Raw genomic sequence first — 22,795 nt, forward strand, 5'->3', positions numbered from 1 at the left:
AACACTAACAAAAACACCTGCTTATAAAATAACTGGCTAATATGCTCCTGCCTGTAATCATATAGTATGTGTATGAATATATATTTCTGGTATGGTCTAATTACAACTGTTGTGTGATTTTACAGGTTCAGGTACACTGACTTACAATAGGAAATGTGACGATCTCACTGTCACACTTCTGAGAAACTCAAGATTAAACTCTGTATTAAGGAATAAAGACTAGGATCACAAAATCTATTATTAAAAAGCTGATGAAGGTGTTTTGTAGTCGTTGTAGGCATAGGCTGCACCATTTGGCACTGTTCTACTTTTGGATGCCTTAGCAAGTCAACTTCAGATGAAAATCAGCTGAAATAGATCTGCTTCTGAGTATTTTTTGGAAAAAAACAGGTAAAAACTGACAATAGTGATCCTTTACTGCAAGCTATTTTGCTGCTTATGGTAGAAATATTATGACAAAAGTTGAATATGTTTTACAGCAGGTCTGGAACAAGAGTGTATTTCCCTTATCCTGACCTGCACGAGCCACTGCTACGCTTGTATTGCTTGAGTCTTATTGTTGTATGACCTAACTGCTATGAAGAGGCTTTCCCACACCACCAACCAAGACACAATATATGGCTAGAAAACTGTGAGGAGAGTCCAAAATTCATATCTTCAGTGTGTGAGCATGTTTCTTGCAAAGAGGTTTGTCTTTCTTGGAGAAGAAGGTCTGGCCTTCCAGAGAGGTGCAGCATACCTGAAGGAAAAATGCCAAAGATACACAGGATGACAAAAAGGTTGCATAAGTAACGTTTTCAGAAATACTTTCAAACTCCTCACTGATCAATTATAAAGCTGCCTGAAGGTAAAACTCAATAAAATGAAGATGAAAAAGAAGAAACAAAACCAGTCGCCTCAGCCATCAATGAGAAAAAATGGAGAGGTCTTTTTTTCTATTGGGCGAGTTGGAATTATTCTTCTGTGTCAGCTGGTATTCTTCTCCCGGAGCAGAAACAGTTGATTAGTCATGTAAGTTAAAAGTTCACTACAGAACAGAAAAGTATTCGGTAAAAACATGAACAAGTTTTCTGCAAAATTCAGGATATTTATTTTATCTATATTATTTTTTCCCCCAAATCTTGCAGTTTCCATCAGCTATTTCTATCACCATTCTTCAAAATGTGCATAAAATACGTTGCTGGAAACAGACTATCGTGACGGCACATCAGCACTGACCCAGTTTAACTCCTTCCTCTGGTTTGCATGCTAGTTTCTCTTTCATATAGAACCCCAGTTTCGCCTTCACAGTTCAAAGGCATGCAGGTCAGATGGAAAGGAGTCAAGTGATTGTACTGTGAATACTGGAAAGTCCTCACTTACCGCACAGACAAAGCAGGTGTCATGCCAGGTGTAACCAAGGGCGTCCAGGAACTTATCTCCAGCCTCAATGGGGAACTCACAGCCATGGCAGCCAGTCCCAAACAAACTGTAGAAGTCTTTTGGCAGACAAAGCAACATTAGATACATTACTGTTGTAGCACATAAGTAAAAGTCAGCTAGTCAGTAACAGAGAGCTGAGACATCATTCATCAGCAGCTTGTCCAGTCAGTGCATTGTTCGGAGCCACCATCACTCACCTTGTTCGCAGTACGGTTCTCCATCCTCCAGGTGGAAGGTGTTGTTTCTGATTGGCTGCTGGCAGCGAGCGCACTGAAAGCAGTAGACATGCCACGTCTGTTTGAGGGCATTAATCACCTCCTAGGGGAAAGTGCAAACAGTGTGGTTAGCTGGAGGCATTGTATAGTTTATTAGGAACACTGGTCTCTGTGTGTGTCGGTCACAATGGCTGGAACGTGGATACAGTGACTTTTAGAGGGATGCTACTATGTTACCTTGCTTATTGGGTAATTATTTGTAACACTGCTGTAATTTATCAACAGAAATCATCAATTTCTACTATAAGTCCCCATTTGAATGGATAAATGTGTCTGTTTCACTTGCATTAGAAATGCACAGCCTTTCCTACAGTCCTTCTTTTTCTCATGTCACATTTAAATATTACCTTTTTTTTCTTGTGGTGCCACATGACTCAGCTTAAAATAGACAAAATGCTTTCGTTCCCACCCTTTAACTGTGAGAACGAGACAGGACAGGGAATCAATGGAAGGTTGGTGGGCCGGAGTAAAAACGAAGGATTAGAGGAGAAGTAGTGAGAAAACAGGTTAATAAGAAGCAGTAAGCTGGTTGAAGATGTGTGAGAAATGGAGGGTTGAAAGGGATTGAGGCTAAAGAGGTTAGAACACGTGAGGGATGAATGTCAAAGCTGTTCTGAGAGCAAACATCTCAGCTTTTTGACACTCCGGGTTCATGCTACACCTGCAGCCTCGAGGCCTCTAAGCCTAATTCTCCTAACATCCGAATACATACTGCATTCCTAAGTTTCAGTTGAGGTCACTGCAGAAACTCTCTCAGCCTTTAGCTTTCCTGTATTGGCCCTCTTTGCATTTATCCTGCATGTTTAGGGCTGGAAGCGCTGTGTGGCTGAAATGCAGCAATTGTTTTAAAAGTGACCCTTTATTCTTTTGTTTGAGAATTCAGATAATCTGAGTTTACTCCGATATTTATCCAGGCTTGGCAGCTGTTAGATTCTAAAAGCAAAAAAACATAGTACTACACTGTAAAAGCGGTGCATGTTGAGAGATAATTTCCAGGTTAGGGGAGTCTGAGGCAAGAAGGGAGGTACAGAAGCAGGTATGAAGAGAAACAGACCCCATTGTAATGAAACCTTGTGTACACACATACATCAGTTGAAGGATAAACTTAAATGTTGGGTTGACCTCTACGTTAACTCTCATTGAGAAGCAGGATGTTTTAATTGAAATCATCTACAGCAGCTTTTCTGTAGCTTTGACGTTTAAAGTAGAATATCTCACATTTGGGAGCTGCTGCATGTATTCATGCAGTGTTGGCTATCAAACCCCTTCATGGATCCAAATGCCCACTTCAAACCCCTCAACCCAAAGTGGAAAAGTACAGAGCAGTGAAGACTAACAATTACACTGACACAGGGTCAGTCTAGTTCCTGGAAGCCACTCTTTCATAGAGACTTACATGTAGGCAATGTGGCAACTGTTTCCCAAGCACAAAACTGAGTGACATATTATAGAAAAAGGGGGAAAAACAGAAGAACATAAAAACTGTAAAACAAAAGTCAGATGTTGGTGTGTCTGACAGGTTTATAGTGAATGGAAGACAGAGGAGGGCGATTGCTTTTGGTCCCGAAACAGCAGGTGGTGGAGTTTGCAAGCAACAGCTACACACAATGTCAAGGCCAGCTGTAGAGCAAAGGAATGGTACTAACTCAAACTCCTCAGACAAACAGGCTGATATCAAGGCTTTTTTCTATTCATGAATTCATTTACCTGAACATGTTATGGTTTTATTGCTTTTCTTGTTGTGATTTGCCCAAGGCTAGTGCTGCACTGTAATGCGAGTTTAGCTGTCACCTTCATGATGTTTTGCATTGCAGTTAATGAATGTTGGCTGTTAATTACAGCACATTCTGTTGCAGACTCACACTCACACACACACACACACACACACACACACACACACACACACACACACACACACACACACACACACACACACACACACACACACACTCGACTCACCCCCAGTATCTTGGCCTGGCAGCGGCTGCAAGTTGGAGCGAAGAACTCTTCGTAGCAGTGTTCACAGTAGACGGATCCTTGTTCTTCCACAAAGCCGGTATCTGCCAGGGATGTGCGGCAGTGGGCACAGTTAAATTCCTCCTTATGCCACGACTTCCCCATGGCTACCAGAAATGGCCCTCTGAAAAAGAAAAAGACAAGCAGAGACAAAAGAATGAGTGGAAATTAGCTTTACCTGAAGCTACAAAATATCTCTGTGTTTGTAAGTCAGAAATTAGTTTTTCGTGCTTCTCCTTTCTTCCTCACTTCAGTCACTTAATTTGATCATTCTGATATGATATATTTAGAAACAGTAAATTGATAATGGTGAGAATGTTTTGATAATTATGTCTAATAATAAATCAAGTATATGTACAATGCGCGTGTGTGGTGGTTTCATACAACTTACATTTCAGCTAATCGATTCATCTTTGCAGCATTTCATCACTAAAGAAACAAGATAGCACCTTTCAGTGTGCCACTAAAGGTCTACTGTGACCATCATCCTCTGCTTCCACTCAGACAGCAGCTTGGCACTGTCCACTCTGATGATTAGTTAAAGTGGGAAAACAACAGAGACTAATTTACTCCACACAATAGCTGTGCTTATCTGAGCCTATTCTGATAGTGGCCCATGCTTGGCAGCCATTAGCATGTGAGCTACCTTATCCTTAGTGACATGCAATGTAAGGTGACACAAGTTGGGAGATAACGCTTGGGTTAGGTCAGTCAGCTGCTGGACAAGAAGAGAGGAAGGCAGGAGAGAGGAAGAGGAAGAGAGTGCATAGTGGTGTGCTCATGTATGCAGTTATGGATGGATTTACACAAAAGGGGTAAACAAAAGACAAACCCTGAATTTAAACTAGAGCACAAACATGTTGTCACTTATCTCAACTTTTACAAGCATTATACAGTTCAGTGTGTATCTGTGCACAGACACACGGGTCAGTGAAGGCTCCATCAAAATGCTCGGTGTGAGGCAAATCATATTCTCCATTCTCAATAACTGAGCAACAGGATAATCCAGAGCTGATATCAGCCCATCACGTGTGTGTGTGGGTGTGTGTAAGTGTGTCTCTGTGCTAGTGCAACGTCACGCCACAGTTTGATCAACTGCAGGTGCAACTTAATTCCCCCTACCCTTATCCGCACTCCAGTCAGATCTCTGCAGTTCTACAGTTTCATACACAGATTATTTACTCGAGATGATTTCAAGTCAATTATTTTAAGTGCTTTACTGGGACACTGAATAATTGAGAAGTAGACATATTTTCCTCTCCCATGTTAATGTGCTGGAGCGTAAATGGATGTCTGTGCAGCTAGGTTGAAGAGATTGCCTTTTTCTATCCATGTACACGCAGGATATAAACAACACATGATAGAAGTAAACACCTGCATGTCCCCTGTTTTCTTTCACAATTCTAACTAAAAATAGTCACAAGCACCTCTCTCCTTCTGATTGACAGAGGAAGGAGATTTTTCACTCATAATTTCCCCATACTGCAGAAAGCTACCCAGAATGATGCCACTATTAATTTGATAAATGACCTTATTAGCTACAGTATTTGTCCCCCACCTGATGACCATGTTGCAGTGGCCACACATGGGCGTACGGGTCCCAGCAGGGATGTGTTCTGCCATCTGGACCAGGGTGTCCTCATCTTTAGGGTGGGGCTGAGGTAAAGGTCGGGCTGGGACAGGACCCCTTGGGACACTGGCACTTCCATTCCCCTTCATACCAAAAGATGGGGTGATCAAACCAGTCAGTGGGCCGTGGCCTGCAGGAGATGGAAGAGAAATGAAAAGGCTGTATTGATTAAGAAACATAGAGAAAAACAGAAACAGACGGAAAAACAAAAGAGCACTTTTGGCATCACATAGAATGTGTGTGTGTGTGTGTGTGTGTGTGTGTGTGTGTGTGTGTGTGTGTGTGTGTGCGTGTGTGTGTGTGCTTCTGTATTTTCTTTCCAGGTGTGTAAGTTATTTGACCTTTGCCCTCTTCTTATGTACACCCAGCAGGTGTCATGGCGGCGCATGCAGCTGGCTGACTGCTGCTGTCACAACCATGGATTCACCACATCAATCTGGACAGAATCTTTTACTTCACTTCACCTTCGACACATTCCTATGGCATATGTGCATGCATACACATGACCAAACACACATACATTTACGCAGACACACACACACTCATACACCCTAAGAAATTCCCACAACTAAAACTCAGACACCTGGCTAAACATGTAGCTTGGCCTTTGTTCTCCACACGGTGGACGGAGATGTGTGTGCATGTTGGTGTGTGTGATAACTAAATTCTCCGCTGTGTTCAAGAGGTAGTTGCTAACTTTGTCTAAGCACCTGAGCAGGCAGTGTACAGTGGGTTTTTAGATGTTTTTCACTAACAGTAACTGTCTCCTGCAGCCCAAAATAGCGATATGAGTGCAGTGAGAGTGAACCGAAACACTAGAGTTTGGGGGCCAAAGACCTAAACAATGAGCTCTAAGAGTCGACTACAGGAGATTCAGGTATTAATCATCTGTAGGTTCTCTATGAGAGGCCCTTTTCACATTGTCACATTGTTTTCACATTGTCATTTGATACATTGATCCTATAAAAGTACTGATTACATACAATTCAAGCTGAAGTTTGGTTTCAGTCCTTAATGGAAGCTAAAACCCAGTTTTAAGATGCCAAAGATATGAATGTTTCCTCACTGCATGACTGCTTAAAACTAAATGTCCTGCACAAAAAGTGGAAGTCATTTGTTAAATATAAAGAAAAGACAGTTTTGGGTCAAATGATTTTACACACTTTGACATTTCAACCTGTTAGTGAAGCTGCCATTTATCACGCCAGCATGCACTTCATAAACTATATTGAAGGTGAAGTTGCTTCAGGAATGAGGGGGAGCAGGAAAGTGAAAGACGCAGGTAACAGCATTAGTGTGTGTGTGTGTGTGTGTGTGTGTGTGTGTGTGTGTGTGTGTGTGTGTGTGTGTGTGTGTGTGTGTGTGTGTGTGTGTGTGTGTGTGTGTGCGTGTGTGTGTGTGTATTTTCTATAAGGCAGTGGCTGAAGGTCTGTGTTCCTTAACTGCAGCTCAGGATACAAACTGGGTCAGTGGCTTACTGCTGCTGCAGTGCTATATACGGTTGGTAGTATATTTTCATGAGCCTGGGTCCCCAGGTAAGTGACTACATTTATGATTTTTGCTGAGTGGCAGTTATATCGGGGAGAGAAGTGGGGGAGAGGAGAGGATTTGTGCTCATAGAGCGGATGGGGTAAGAGTTGAAGCATAGTTTAAGCACAGGCTAGTTATTTTCTACATAAATATTCACAAATGAACAGACAAATAGGCAGAAATGCATTTACATATATGTACTGTTTTCAAGATGTATGATAAAATGCACAGAATCTGTATGTTGAGTGCAGATGGAGTGCAGGCATTACACTGCAGCTCTGCGGCTTACCTTAAAAGTTTATTCACAACTCCTGACAGGTCCCATCAGTAAATATTATCTTTCTAAAAAGAGTAGAACTGCCTCACGTGTGACTGAGCAAGACACCACAGGCAGAGCAGGGCCCTCTCGCCTGCTTAATGGGACTTCCACAGAGGAAAAAGACGAGAAAAGAAAAAGAAAGTCTGCAATGACCTATTTCACAACGTATGTCACGCTTCAACTATGGAAAATAAGCCTCTTTCCCCTCGCTAACCGGCAGCAACAATATCCAGCCCAACAGCAGTAGATCATTTTTACAATATGGCAGGATTTGGAACCAAATGGGTTTTTTTTTATGAGAAAAATAACACTTTAACCGAAGGAACTGTAGGAATGCAGTAATCAATCAATACATTCTTTATTTAGTTCACTTCCTAAGTGAGAGTTTATTTTTAGGAATCTTTTCAGGGCACATTTTGGGTATGCATGTGCTTGCCGTGACTTATGCTAAGAAAACAGTTGAGGCACCTTAGTCTGATTACTCCGCTTGTTAATTCAATGAAAAAAATCCCACAACCTGCCTACAGTAAAATCAGCTCACACACGGGCAAACAGATATCCTTTTGTTGGATTTGGCAGCAGTTTGAGGCAGTAATGTAGTATTCCACAGATTTTATGCAGCGATTGGCTCGATGAACAAAAATGCATTTTGAGGAGCGCCTTGGTAGCCGAATGATTACAGTCCATGCCACATGGTCACAACAGTTGCTGGTTTGATTCCAGTTGGCGACCTTTGTTGCATATTGAACCCTCTCTCTCTCCCCATTTCCTGCCTGCCTCTACCTGTTATTATTATAAAGGTATACAATGCCAAACAATAACCTTTAAAAATGTATTTCAGTCACTGAAACCCATTTATTATGTATATATACTGTATTCTTCAATATGTGTGCACAGAGTTGGAAATGTTATTTCAGTCAGTTAATAGGAGACATGCCAATTGTGGCTTGGTCCCAGGTCCATAAATCAAATTTTATACAGGGTGGAAAAGTAACAGCAACCAGTGTTCATTGTTATTGTGTGAAAAAGTAAATGAAAAACAATTTAAGATATGTTGCTATCACAAGTGGGCAGGACTCCCACAGTGTTTACCCTGGGTTGCAGCGGGTCCTTTGATCATAGTCTTGACAACTGCAGACTCATGGCTGTTGAGTTCTGGCTCCTCTCCCTCTTCACTGTGCAGAGAGACAAAATGTAAATCAATTAACATTTTTTAATGAAATGCATTCAACTAAAACACACCACAAGCCATTGTTCCTGCTTATTAAATGTTAAAGAAACTGAATTTGTACTGCTTAAATTGCAAAGTATAGTGTTTACATCCCACTCATTCAGAGTGATGGATCACACAGCAGCAGAATGTACCTGCTTCTGATTATGCATGCACTGTATAGTATGTGTGTTGCTTTCCTTGTTATTTAGAAAGATGTCATCCCCAGCAAAATATATTTGAGAAAACACTGTACTCAAAGCCACTAGAAAAAAGAGAAGTAGAACGACAGGAAAAAAATGCGAGCACAGTCTAATTTTTCCTTTTTTTTTTTTTTTTCACAACAAGTTCCTGTCAAAATACAGTGAGACAGATTCCAGACCACCTACCTGCTGACAGAGCAGAGACAAATATGGTACCAACCAAAACACAGCATGCAGCTACAGCCAAATCAGTGCCGTACTTAACTCCACGGTGCACTTTCTAGTTGTGACTACAGTACACGCACAAAAATGTTGCCCGTGTGCCACTTCCTCAGCCGAACAGAGACCAGGCCAGAGGCCTGATGATGGATAGGAGGCGAGTAGGTTTGCACAGGACTAATAATACGGCACACCCATTCAAAACCAATGCCAGAATATCAGTTCAAATGACTTAACAGAGAGTAATTGACTCCAGTGGAGTGAAATATAGCATGGCGTAATGAGTAGAAGTGCCCATTCCAGATGTACTGCAGACAGATGCCAGATTAGCAGGACTAATAATGGAGGGGAGACAGACAGTTCTCATGGTAGAGTATAGGGTTTGACCACATCATGGGCCACAACAACTATATGTACAACTGTATAATAGTAAATGTTGTTGCCTCCTCTCCTGATATTTCAGACGTCTCCTCTAAGTGCACAACGTATGTATTTGTATGCTTCATTGAGGTCGTGAAGAGACAAACTGAATGTGTCCCTACGGCAACATTGGCAGTCCATTTTCATGGGCCCCGAGAAGTAAAACTAAATATCACATTTGGGTCAAAGGCTGAGCAATTTTAAGAGACTCTGCAGTGAAATTTAGTGGTGATCACATCAAAGATGCCAGAACACTAATTCAAATGACGAAATAGAGAAAATGACCTCACTGGACTGGGGGTATTTCTCAGCTCCCTGGACAAAATGGATAAATTGAGCCTAGTATTGTGCTATCAAAGGTGTTCATTTCATAGTCGGTGAACGGTGCTGTGGCACATTTTGTCTCTAAGGAAATGCAAACATGAAATATCCGCGGCATTGTTTTGAGTACAAAGAGAACTCTTTTTTTCTGAGGACAATATATTCTCACACATTATCTCTCCGGTCAAAATGTTCTCTTGCAGGACAAAACATGAGCAAAATACTCCCTTGTGATGCAAAATTCTGACTATTTGTTGTGTTCTTGTGTTTAAAGAACACCGAGACGGGCTATGAAACTCAATTTTTGTTATTCCGTCTTGCTGAGAGATGACTGTGGTGCCAGGGAGCAAAATGTCTCAGCTCTTCAATCATATGTGGCCCCAGGGCCTCAAACCCTCCACTGCTCTCCACGGGCCTTTCTATGAGTAAAGTTGTGTGTGTGCGTGCGTGCGTGCGTGCGTGCGTGCGTGCGTGCGTGCGTGCGTGCGTGTGTGCGTGTGGACATGTATCACTCATGTTGTTGGGACATAAATGTTTATACAGTCACATTATGGGGACTTGCCTTCCTCATGAGGGCTCGGTTTAAGGTTCAGGTAAGGGTTGGGGTAAGGCAAGCAGAAAGAAATGAATGTAAGTCTAATGTCCCCAAAAATGATGGAAACATGACTGTGTGTGTGTGTGTGTGTGTGTGTGTGTGTGTGTGTGTGTGTGTGTGTGTGTGTGTGTGTGTGTGTGTGTGTGTGTGTGTGTGTGTGTGTGTTCATCAGCGCCAGCTGAGGAGCTTGGGTGGGCCAACAATCTCTCCCCAGACGTATTACACCCATAATGCATAGTTGCAGCCAATGCCAACAGTTGGATCACTGCTGTCTTCCCCTTGTGCCTGGCCGTTAGGGGACTCATGGGAGACAAGTGTTATGGCAACTGCAGTCATAGTTACAAAGAGTTGTGCCTTCATGTTTTATGTGAGTGAGAAAGAAAGAGTGCATGAGAAGAAGTGACAGAGATAGAGTCAGAGTCTATGAGAGGTGAGCTGACAGGCAGATAGACACTGAGAGGAGGAATGCTGGATTTGTGGGTGTGCTGGTTCACCTCAGGAGATGCACAGTGAGCCCCTGCTGTGATGTTTGTCCTGGTGCACACACTTCATTTGAACACTTGGGACATCCATAACATCAAATGGTCTCTACATCCACTTGGTTTACCAGCAGGACTATCCTCTAAAATCACTGATCCAAACGTTCTGAATGGACAAATGTAAAACTCAAATGTACAAGTCATAAAGAAAGGAAAGGAGAGATGTCAGATTTACCTAAAGACATAGACAGCATTGACGGGAGAGGAGAAGAGAGGGTCTCCTTCCTCTGTGGCAGACTGATGCCAAGACACCCTTTGGTGTGAGAAGAAAATATCACAGAAATAAGGCTTCGAAAGGAATACACAAACACAAAGTGACAGATAGTCGATTAGACGGCTGATGGCATTTACAAGTAACATTTAGTACGTGTTACTGTCAAACAAACAAACAAACAAAAAAACACTCTGAAATTAAATGGTTAGAGAGGGCATCTGATTAATATACACACCCTTAAACAATAACCACACAAGCTACAGCGCCAGGACAAGGATTGTGATAAAAGCCCCCGGTGGACTGTTGTGTTAGCACTGACTCCAGCTTCAGTCCTGATATAAGTACTCTCTATAGGAAAGAGACTGACTGCAGAACATTTCTCTTCATTCTCATTATCTGCTTTTCATTTTGGACCTCATGTGTCTGTCAGAGGAGCCGGTGGATACGGTGCACTCTAACTTCTTACATCTACACATAAAACTGTACCGAATGAAATTTTATTTTGACCCGATTTTAACTTTGCAAGCAATTTTGCATAAACCAACAAGTCCACTCCTGCTTGTAGGTCTGTAACGTATTATTTGTACTTTAATTTGCTCCAATTCTGCTATAATTAGAACTGTTTATAAATGTAAGCATACCCAAAAATCTGATTCTTATAATTAATCAGGTGGGATTAACTTCAAAGTCACTGCTGACTCTCCAGCTCTCTTTGTGAATCCTTTGTTTTTATCCTCCTCTGTATTCTGAACAGTTAAATGCAACAGCTGAGTGGTTCTCAGAGTTTTTAGCTCGTGGCCCCACAAGCAAATCAGTGCTTTCAATTCCTCATGGCTCTACTGTGGACATTAGTTGTGAACCAATGAACAATTTTTGGAGGCTATATTAAAAGTGGACATTAGGCAGGAAATACAAGGAAAGGAGGGATCACATGCACCGAAGGTCCCTCTTCAGACTAACTGTGGACATTGTGATTACATGGTCAGGATGTCCCCAGGATGCCCCACACATTGTTTGTTTTCAGATTTTAGAGTCCTGGCCTGAAGATGTCAAGGTGTCCAATATTTGGAAGCAATAAGAAAAAATTAAAGAAAAGTCAGAAAAATAAACAGAACTGAAACTCTCGATTTCTAGTATCTTTAATCAGGTTATGACCCCATAAAGATAGGAAAGCAGCCCTCAAATAAGTAACCATCCATCCATCCATTTTCTATGCCGCTTATCCCTTTCGGGGTCGCGGGGGGGCCGGAGCCTATCTCGGCTGTCAACGGGCGGGAGGCGGGGTACACCCTGGACCGGTCGCCAGTTGATCACAGGGCACATACACACACCATTCACACTCACACTCACACCTAGGGGCAATTTTACAGTCACCAATTAACCTGATGAGCATGTTTTTGGTCTGTGGGAGGAAGCCGGAGTACCCGGAGAGAACCCACGCATGCACGGGAACAACATGCAAACTTCACACAGAAAGGCCTGACCCGGGAATCAAACCGGCGACCTTCTTGCTGTGAGGCACGCACACTACCTGCTGCGCCACCGTGCAGCCAAATAAGTAACCATTTGGCTTAATTACCATTTCTCTACACTCTAAGGGAAACAAGAGCATCACCTGGTGTTGACTTATCAAACAGGCTGCTCTTGTAAAGAACAGGAAAGACCTCATCCTCATCATGCTATTAAGATATTATGCTGTGTCGGATTAAAGGCTATAGGGCCATCTATTCACATTAGCTGGGCGAACAAGCTAACAACATTCATTCACATTAGCTATGGTAATTGGCTAACAACAGGTGACAAGTAGAGCAGGAAATAAGATGCTCTCCAGTCCGTCATTCATTAGAGACAATTACAGCACAGTTCATTAATATTCTCCACCAATCAGGTCAATTACATGGTAACTTAATTGTATTCTGCAAGACTGCGATTGGTTGATTAATGGAGGCCCCACTGTTTTGATTCGATACTAGCCGGGTAGAGTGCTGACCATCTGGATGTACTGGGCCATATTTGAACCTCGTTAACCAAAGGGATAATTAAAGAGGGACAGAAGGAAGGAAGGAGAGAGAGAGGAATACGTTTATTTCCTTTTTATCTGTCTTTCTCTTCTTTGTTCTCTCTATATTGCTACAGTGCGACCTTGACATTCACACATATGTTTCGCTCCCCTGTGAGTGGCCTTGCTGTGCATCTCTGTTGTTGTCCCTGTGTTTATCTTATCTATTTTCAGCACTGTATGCCACCTCATTATGAGACTTCTTGTTCTCTGGTATTAAGCGATTATAAGAAAAAAAAGGGCAAATTTCAGTCCCCCAACTGTTAGCATATGTAAAGTAACCCCTTGTGTACTGTAGCTCCAATGAGAACTTGTATTATGCATCTCATAAATGCGTTGGTTTCATTTGAACATTTAACAAATGGTCCATTAACATAGCTGACTGCTGTCCAGCAGCTCTCTGCACCACACAACAGATGGTCTATAATTCAGCACTGTGATTCAATCCAACCACACTATACCATCCATGCGTGTGCATTCACACACACACGCAAGCACACACAATGACAAAGATATCCATCCAAACAGACACCCACTCAAACTCTCTCTGTCACACACACACTTTTCATACTTCAAGGTTTAGGAGTGTACAGTTGTGTCCACTAGGCAATGACTGATCTCTGTGAGGTGCTGCCAAGTTCTTTCACAGTGGCCACAGAATGTCATAGTTGGTGTGAGTTGTCTCCTCGGAGACATATGGACCGTGCCTTTTGGTGCTGGTATGGTCTGACCAAACACGGGCTTTTAACTGGCATGACTGGCATGTTCAGTGGACTTGAGGGTGGCTGTGTTAAAAATAGGTATGCTTGAGTTTTCTTCAAAAAATTAGTGTTAGTTAAAACTTGCCTTCCTTGTAGGCTTGCTAGTTTGCTTGTGCTGTCAAGCCATTAGTTGATGAGCTGCATGCATCACATGATATATACACAGTGAATGAGTCTCCACATGTTATACCAAATTATTTGTGGATCAGATGATTCCTGGACTCAGACCTGGACAAAACTGTTTTGTACAGTAAGTTAAATCTATGATTCTTCCTTTTCAACCTATAATAGAACAGCAATTCTAAGGCAGTCAAGACCATTGTCACTTTTACAGTCAGACATAGCTTTGTCCAGGTCTGCCCTGTCTACCTCTTGTTCTTGGGCAGGTGCAGCTCACTGACGCTACGGCGCTTCTTCTTCTTCCTTAAGCGCAGTGGTGGAGCTTGAGCGATTGGAGTGATGAGCAGGGCATCCAATAAGGACTGAGACACTGCCTTCTCAGGAGGACTGGTCTGATAAGTTGTTCTGACAAGGTGATGGTGCAGTGAGGAGAGGAGGCGTAGATGGAAGGGATATCATTATAAGACATTACAAAAAGAAGAGAGAGCTAAAGGATGCTCTCAGAATGATGCACACACACACACGCATGCACGCACACACACACACACACACACACACACACACACACACACACACACACACACACACACACACACTGGCACATTCTGTTTACCTGGCCTGCCCTGGACTACGGTGCTCAGTGTGTGTGTGTCGTGTGGGCTGTTTGGGGGCACTGGGGGTGAGAGGAGGGGGGCAGGGAGCTGCTCTGGGCAGGAAGTCCAGAGGACTTGACAGGAACTCTCTCCTGTTTACAAATACACATAACACACAACACCAATATATCATGCAGGAAGACACCAGCAGGAGACAGGAAGACCAAACTGACCGAAGTGATATTAAACGTCTCCACAGAAAATACTGAAAAATTGAAAACAGCAGTGTTTCAGGTAGTATGGCAGCTCGGTGTTGCTCCTGTTAATAGAGGTGAATTTGTAGTTGCTGAGTAAAACTTCTTATAACACTGCACCTGACGGGTTTGGTAGACAGTACATGATGACGTGCTGATATATGAGATAGATGAGTATTGACTTGGACTGGGAAACTGAGAGGACAGAGAGAGGACACGGAGACAGGACAGATTGGACAGATAGTTGAAGCAATTTAATGAGCTGTCACTGAATAGTTTACTTCATGTCCATCAAGTATTAGAATTGCTGTGCAGCACCTGTGTTGAGGAGAAAGGTCGAGCCGAGTTTGCGCTGCCTTCAATGACTCTGTAGCTTTGCTGTATAATTTGTGGTCATCAGCATCATGATCAGTCAAAGGACCGCTGGACTCTAGTGGTGTGCTGTCCTCTAGTGGTGTTTTAAGGGAATTGCTAGGCCAAGGCAAAAAAGTAAAGGAAATGATCATTTTGACTGTAGTTAAAAACCTTTTTTGGACTTATCATACAGTAAACTTCAAAAAACATCCAAAGGTCAGTGTACCTTTCAGTTGTGGGCAGTTGAAAGCTTGGTGGCTCTGCCACTGTAATATCTGAAGCAGCTGGTCTATGGACAAAGGCAGTATCAGAGGAAGCCTCTGGTGCTTTGTTTTGAACAAATGAAGAGTCACTACCATGTGATAAGTAGAGTCCTTGAGTAGGTAATACACTAAAAACAGGTAAACACGAAGCTGGAGTGTGGCTACAAGCAGTACTTGGTCCAAGAAAAGGTGGGATGCTGGACGGCCAAAACGCTGCATCAGGAGGAGCGTCATTTGGCCTTTGGGTGTGAGATGACGGTATTTGACTTGGGTTTGAACCAGTGCAAGTTAATGGGACCAGCATTGGTGTTAATGGATAGTTCATGTTAGACAAATAGTTTGGCAGCATTTGACAGAACATGTCCACAGAACTTGAATATGGCATTGGGAAGGCAACTAAGTGGAGGGGTGCTGTGGATGATGCATTGTTCTCTTGATGTCGAGCTTTAAAGAGGTTGTCGGGTTTGGAAATAAGGACATTTCTGGGCATGGCAGCGTCCTCCTCTGTCCGTTGCTGATTGGCTGATGAGCCTGCCATCTGTGGCTGTGGTTGATGTGTGATCTTTTGACCAGATTCTGCATCACTGAAGGCTGACAGTGAAACCCCTACTTGGTCAGAAGATCGATACGTTGGAGATCTGTCTCTGGCAGATAGTAGAGCATAAAAGCATTTAGTTCATAGTATCGAGGTTTGGTGCATTTTAGATAACAATTGAGATTGAATATGAAGTTTGTTAGAGTGAAAAAATCATTAGATGTGTTACAGCTTGCAAAATCCCAGTGTATTAAACTTTAAATTACTGAACACTTGCTTTCATTTCTGTACACAGCAGACTAGCAGTGGATCTGTTAGTTCCTGTGATTAAACTGAAGGCCTTTCTGTGACTATGTTTAAAAGTGACTACTGTGTCATGGGATTATTTAACATGACACGTGAACAGGTGAAAAAAAAAGGTGGCAAAAGTTTAGATGGTGATTTATACCTGACCTCCCCACTGTTTGTCTCAGATTCAGTGAAACAACTTGAGGAGGAAAGAGTGAAGGAACTGAGGAAGAAGGGAAGGAAGGAAGGACACAAAGTGGACACCAGAGACAGAGAGAAAGAAGGAAATAAGAAAAAAAAATGTAATCACTTTATTAGCTACAATATAAGTAATAGTTTTTCAAACTCAAAACTCAGAAATTTCAGCCTGAGATGTGCTGCTATTTTCAGAATTTTCAGAATGCAACTCTATTACAGTCTACAAAGAAGAAACTAGTATCAGAGTTAACGTAATCTGCAGTAAGTAAACATGGGGATGAAATAAACATTAAGGCACGGGAGAAATATTTTACATAGGGCTTCCAAAAACACCTTTGCATTGCAAGCCATTTGTAGCTTTTATACAGTCACTTCACACACCATCAAAGCTAAACAACCTGCTCGCTGAAAAACCTTCTTTACTTGCATAGACTTTATACCATACAAAATCCTGACAGCACCAACCTGGACGTTTACGTCCCAGCTGCATAATGTAGCATATTAGCTATTGGTTAATATAAACTGTACATAGATGCATGACAAGTTGGAATCTCTTCACATTCTTCAGATGCCACCATATCTCAAGACAGTGTGTTTACAAAATAGCTCCAATGCTAGCAGACACAACACATGTAAACAAGCCTTTAAAGCTTTTTTTAAATAGGTTTGTCTTCCATAACATATAGTTATACAACAGTCCAAATAATATGAAGGGACATACATAACTGTCTAATGCATTGGGTGACACGCAAAGCAAGGCCAGATTTGGTATTTTCAGTGATCTAACAACACACCATTTTGCCAGCATCTACATTACAGCAGACAGCGAAGGTGAAACAACAGTGTAGTAATGTAGTGCATTTGTTAAGAGTGTTTTTTTAATGTGTTTTGTATTGCCGAATAGGATGCAGGGTTCTAAATTTACATTTCTGTGTATCATCATGTTGTTGAAGAACGAACACAGACTGAATGATTCATGAAATGCTGTCTGCACAGCTCTCAGCGGGCCACCACAGCTGCTTGCCTTTTCTCATTACCGTGGGACATTCTGCACATACGATATAGAGAATGTAAAGTCAGTACATGTACTGTATGTGCTTTGAAAATTTTCAGACTACCTGATTAGATCCCTAAGGATTTTAGACTTTTAATAAAAACTCTGCATTACCTGCCCTCCATCTTTTTTCAAAAATGATGCCACACAAAACCACACAAAGCCTCAGCTGGTAACATATTGAACACTTTTCTGTAGTTTTTTTGGCTTTATTTTAACCATCCAGCTTAATGCTTTAGTGTTTAGAAATGAGGATATCTCCTTGTTCATGAAATCATTACTGTGTGTACATGAAGGAGCATAAAATGCTTTAACTAAACCCAAATTCACGTATAATGAGGTGAAAATGGACACACGCTGTTAAAAACGAGTGTTTATCTACAGTATACCTTTAGAATTGGGATCTGTTGAGTAGCCGAGCACATAAGTAACACTTAATTAAAGGTCTGAATGAGGCCAGCATAATGCAGGCACATAGAGAAACAGGCGCACACACACATGCATTGCTCACATGTGCGCACACACACACACACACACACACACACACACACACACACCTACAGACACAGAGAGACTCCAACTCTTCCTTTGCAGCTCTCACTCCAGCATTCTCTGCTTTTTTCCTTTATTCCCATCAGTCCATAAACCCTCTGAACAAACCTTCAGAAGTCAAACTGATGCACACATGCACAGGTAGAGAATTACACACACAAGACGCACGCACGCACACACACACACACACACACACACACACACACACACACACACACACACGCACGCACACGCGCACGCACGCACACGCACGCACACACACACAAATGTTGTGTTTATATCACTTGTGGGGACATAGACTTACATTCATTTCCTGGAGCCTTACTCTAACCCTAACCCTAACCATAACCACTATTTGCCTATTCCTAACCCTGTACCTAACCTAACCTTACCTAACCCGTAACCCTATCCTCAGTCTGCACCCTAAAATTTAATGATTTACATTAAGGGGACCTGCATTTTGTCCCCATAAGGGAGGTCAGTCCCCACAATGTGACTGTGTAAACAGATTTTTGTCCCCACAACGTGATAAATACCTGGTCACACATATACACACAAGACGCACGCACACACAAGATGCACGCACACACACGCACACACACACACACACACACACACACACACACACACACACACACACACACACACACACAGTCTACTGGACATTGAGGGTGCGAGCGGACACTCCGTGGTGCCAGTCTCTCAGCTCGTTGTACTTAGGGCCAATCACCAACCGAGTGGTGGTCTTGTTCACTCTGCCGTCACAGGAAGAGGGGAGAAGAAGAGAAAAAAACACACCAAAAGACAGAGAGAAAAGAAGGATTAAGGAAAAGTCACCCAGCCATCTGCAATGAGACGCACTGTGAGCCATGCCACAAGGGAAGCTTGATGATACACTAACAACTGTTCAGACAAGAAGCCGATGAAACACACTTTGATGGGGTGGAGATGAGCTGTTTTGCTGTCATTGTCAGAACAGAAAATGACAGAAATCAATACAGAGAGACAGAGAATATAAACCAGAAGGATTATCTGTAGAGCTACTCCATCTCGATGAAGTCAAAATGCAGCCCCTGAATCATGGTCAGTATGAACTGAAATGATGAATTAATTCAACCACAAAGCCACACACCAACGACCACAGACAGCGGGGATGTCTGCATGTTAACGCAAGTGACCACAGACACACGGGGATCACATGTATTGCCACAAACCACCAAGAGCAACAGACAGCCAGTGGGTGACATCACAGTGACAGTAACGGCACAGTTCGGCCATGATTTTCAGCGAAACAATCACAGGTTCATCGCACATCATGCAGTACTGCAAGGCTGTCACATCCACAACCATTAGGAGCACACAACCCATCACATAAAGCTACACTTTGACTGGCAAGCACAGGGGAAAACACTTTCAGCTACCGACATGACAGCATTTAAAATCAACTTCACTGAGGAACTTCACTGAAGCTGCTTTCTGAATGTTTGGAGCTACTGACAATGGATGTTCTGTATGGTGCACAGAGGTCTGGCTTTTGATTTAATGGCTCAAACATGGTTCTGTCTCTACTGTCTAGACAGGAAGAGCCCACACAGCATCAATGCAATTGCCAGAACTGTGCCACAGATATCTGAAGTCAGATTTTCTGTTGCTCCATAAATGCAGCCATAATGTATTATGGCAACCAATTGAGTGGGTTAAAGATTATATATTATGTATGACATTGTACTGTTACTCCACACAATGCTCTTATTCATTCAAACAAAACTGATGATAGGCAGTCTATGGCGATTAAAACCACATCAGCATTTTCATTGCCATGCACTTACTTAGTCTTCTTGGCTGTGTCAGCTTCCGCTTCTTGAACTGCAAAGGAAGAAATAAAAATGGCAATGAGTCCATTAAAGAAATATAATGTGATCTTTACCTTTTATATTGTTTAAATATTAAACAGTGCTTTACTGAACTTTTGATTTAGAAATGAATGATACAGTACAGAGTAAGCATTATGGTTTTGCTGTTTGGTCTTTGTGTGGAAGCTGCCCTGTGCTCACAGTCTGAGTGATGACTGTGCAAACATCGCCACTGTGTGCACTTCAGTCAGTAATGTACCGTTCTCGGTGCCGGTGATCTGAGCCAGAATCCTGAAAGATCTGGACTGGGTGGTGCCGGTGCGCGGGCGCCAGTCCTCTGTGTCCTCCGTAATGCGCTTTCTGCTGGCATCAGCATGAGTGGGCACATGGTAAAAGTGGATGTCTGTGTCCACAACGTGTTTCCTGGGAACTCTGGAAGGACAGGATGGATGACATCAGCAAGTATACTTTTAATTTTACATGCTTCATGTTGTAATTGATCAAAGTAACAGAGATGAAGACTGATGTCATTTCCTTGGAGCTATTAGAACATATTAAACTGAAATGCAGAACTTTTAATTTTGCAGGATCCTATAAAACATTTTATACTCATTGACCTCTTACTGCTGAAAATTGCTCTGTTAATCAGAGTGTTTTGTCAGACAAAGCCATGTTTAGTCTGTTTAGAAGGTTAATTTCAAACAAGTATTTTAGATTAATATAAATTACATGTATTGACACCCAATAAGTGAGTTAGAGGAATGGTATTAAACTGTTTGATGTTTAGGCTGCAGGTCACATTAGATGGAAAAGTGGCACACTTGTCACACCATTTGTTAAACGCATCTAGTGTCTGAACCAGTCTGATACCTCGGTGGTGGGGGTTTTCTTGAAAACCAATGACAGAGGATAAAAAGGACAGAAGAAAACAGAAATACACTAAATATAAGCAGGAAAAACTAAAACAGCAACATTCATAACAGTCATAAAGAGCCATTGAAAAGACTTACTTCATAATATTTTGAGGTCCACTAAGAGAAAGGTAAAGCAGAAGAAGAGGAAGAGACACAAGTTTGAAGAGTTAACTGAATTATAACAAGTAATAATTGGAAATGTTAATGTGCAGAAACCAAATTTAGATGGATGAAAGAAAAAAACGTATGCATCACAACTCCCAATGCATGCAAGACACATATGTCATAAGTCAGTTCTATTTTCAACCACATGGTGGTGCTGTTGATTTGTCTAGATTGCTTTAAAATATATTCATTCATAATTTGGACAGTTTGGAAAGTGAAAATATAGGGACAATTATGAAAGAATTTTTTTTCAAATGGTCTGAAAAACATGCACTTTTACATGATGAGCGTGCAGCATCATCCTGATTTAGCATGTGGTCTGTGTGAATGCATGAACAATACGTGTGTGCATCGGCTGCCTTCCTGTGCAGCAGAGTGCTGACAGGCTGTTACTAATTGGCTGTCAATAAATCAACTCCTAGGACAAATACACACACAGAGGTTCATTGAAGACTTTTCAGGCACTGCTGTCAATAAATCATCTATAAATAAATGCACCCACCAGAGCACTCACCTAGCGCACTGAATAGACTGATTTATGAGTGTCTCTCAACACATTCTTGCCACAGCAACAGCTATGTGGGTGTGGGAGTGCTGACAGCTCTACGTGAGCCTCGTCACACACACTCAGTTATACTGGAAGGGTCTGACAATATAGTGTGTTTGTATATGTGTGTGTGCGTGCGCGTCAATATCAATATTTGTGATTTACAGTTGAGGTAGAAATATACTGCAGCGTCAGCATATTATACATAGAAAAGTTCATTCAAATGGGCTGCATGCTGCACTGCATGACATCAACATGAAATAAAGCTAATTGAACTATAAAACATTACTGTCAGGAATCATGTCCTGCAGTAAAATTCTAAACAAATGCATGCAGATGCCATGATAAAGTAGACACACACAGGTACAGAAAGAGGAGGATGAGTTAAAGGGCAGGCAGGCAGGCAGGCAGGCAGACACTCATAACCTGACATGCTTCAAAGAACTAACTTTGTGACTGGACGATTTGCTGCAGTCTGCAAAGCAGAAAAAAAGGATTGAAAGGAGGAGAAAAAGACAGAGAACAGTGACATGTCTGTGTCCAAATTCTTGCCATTTTACAGTAAAAACATCAGAAGCGGTCATTCAAAAATCCCCTCTGAAACGAGCCACACAGCTCACAAACAGCATGCAGACATGCAAGCAAGATGCAAGCAACAGAAGCCAGACTGGCCACAAAAGTGTTTTTGCAAAACATTATGGTGTCACAGTGAAGTTGACCTTTGACCTTTTGGATCATCAGTTCTTCGTTTTATCCTATGAGACATTTGTATGCATTTTTTTTAATCTCTGACCACCAAAATCTAATCAGTTCCTCTTCGAGTCCATGTGATCGTCTGTGCCAAATTTTAAGAAAATCCCTCAAGGCCACAGCTGTCACCAGCGCAAAGGCATAAAAATAAATGGATTAACTGATACTGATACTGATTGATCATCAGTTAGGGAACCTCTATGTTGACCTCTCTGCACTGTCTATCACTGGGAATATCAGCAAAGAGGATGAAAAAAGTCAAAAGAAGCACTGAGACTGAGGTGTTTCTATGAAGTCAAAGCCATATAAACCCTAAAGACAGATCCAGACCCTCATAAAGTATTCTACGCGATTAAATGTCACCTGTGATATTTGGGGATGGCTATGTACCCAGCCGAAAAGCAACTTGTGCGTCTGTGCACGGCTGCATGGTGTAAGGTTATATTGTGCAGATCACTGGTGTCTGCTGAGTGTCACAGAAAGAGAAACCACTTTTGTCAGCACGTTGCCTGAAGAGAAGAGCACAGACTCGAAACATGAAGGCATGAATTATGAGCCACTGACGGATTATGCTCAGTTCATTTGCTATCTTGAATGCAATAAATTGAACACATCCATGTAT

General features: G+C 42.1%; 1 protein-coding gene across 1 annotated transcript in view; it reads right to left on the reverse strand.

The window, feature by feature from the left end:
- Positions 1–411: 411 nt before the first annotated feature.
- The window catches only part of pdlim5a (PDZ and LIM domain 5a), a 58,349-nt gene continuing 35,965 nt past the window's right edge, over positions 412–22,795 (reverse strand). The window contains exons 6-13 of the mRNA XM_070965403.1: positions 20,057–20,229; positions 19,774–19,810; positions 8,285–8,367; positions 5,272–5,473; positions 3,657–3,837; positions 1,620–1,740; positions 1,363–1,478; positions 412–739 (exon numbers count right to left, since the gene is read on the reverse strand). Coding sequence (XP_070821504.1) covers positions 650–739; positions 1,363–1,478; positions 1,620–1,740; positions 3,657–3,837; positions 5,272–5,473; positions 8,285–8,367; positions 19,774–19,810; positions 20,057–20,229 — 1,003 coding nt within the window. The 3' untranslated portion in view covers positions 412–649. The remainder of the gene's footprint in view (positions 740–1,362; positions 1,479–1,619; positions 1,741–3,656; positions 3,838–5,271; positions 5,474–8,284; positions 8,368–19,773; positions 19,811–20,056; positions 20,230–22,795) is intronic.

The sequence above is a fragment of the Chaetodon trifascialis genome, chromosome 6 (genome assembly GCF_039877785.1).
Source record: "Chaetodon trifascialis isolate fChaTrf1 chromosome 6, fChaTrf1.hap1, whole genome shotgun sequence".
NCBI lineage: Eukaryota > Metazoa > Chordata > Actinopteri > Chaetodontiformes > Chaetodontidae > Chaetodon > Chaetodon trifascialis.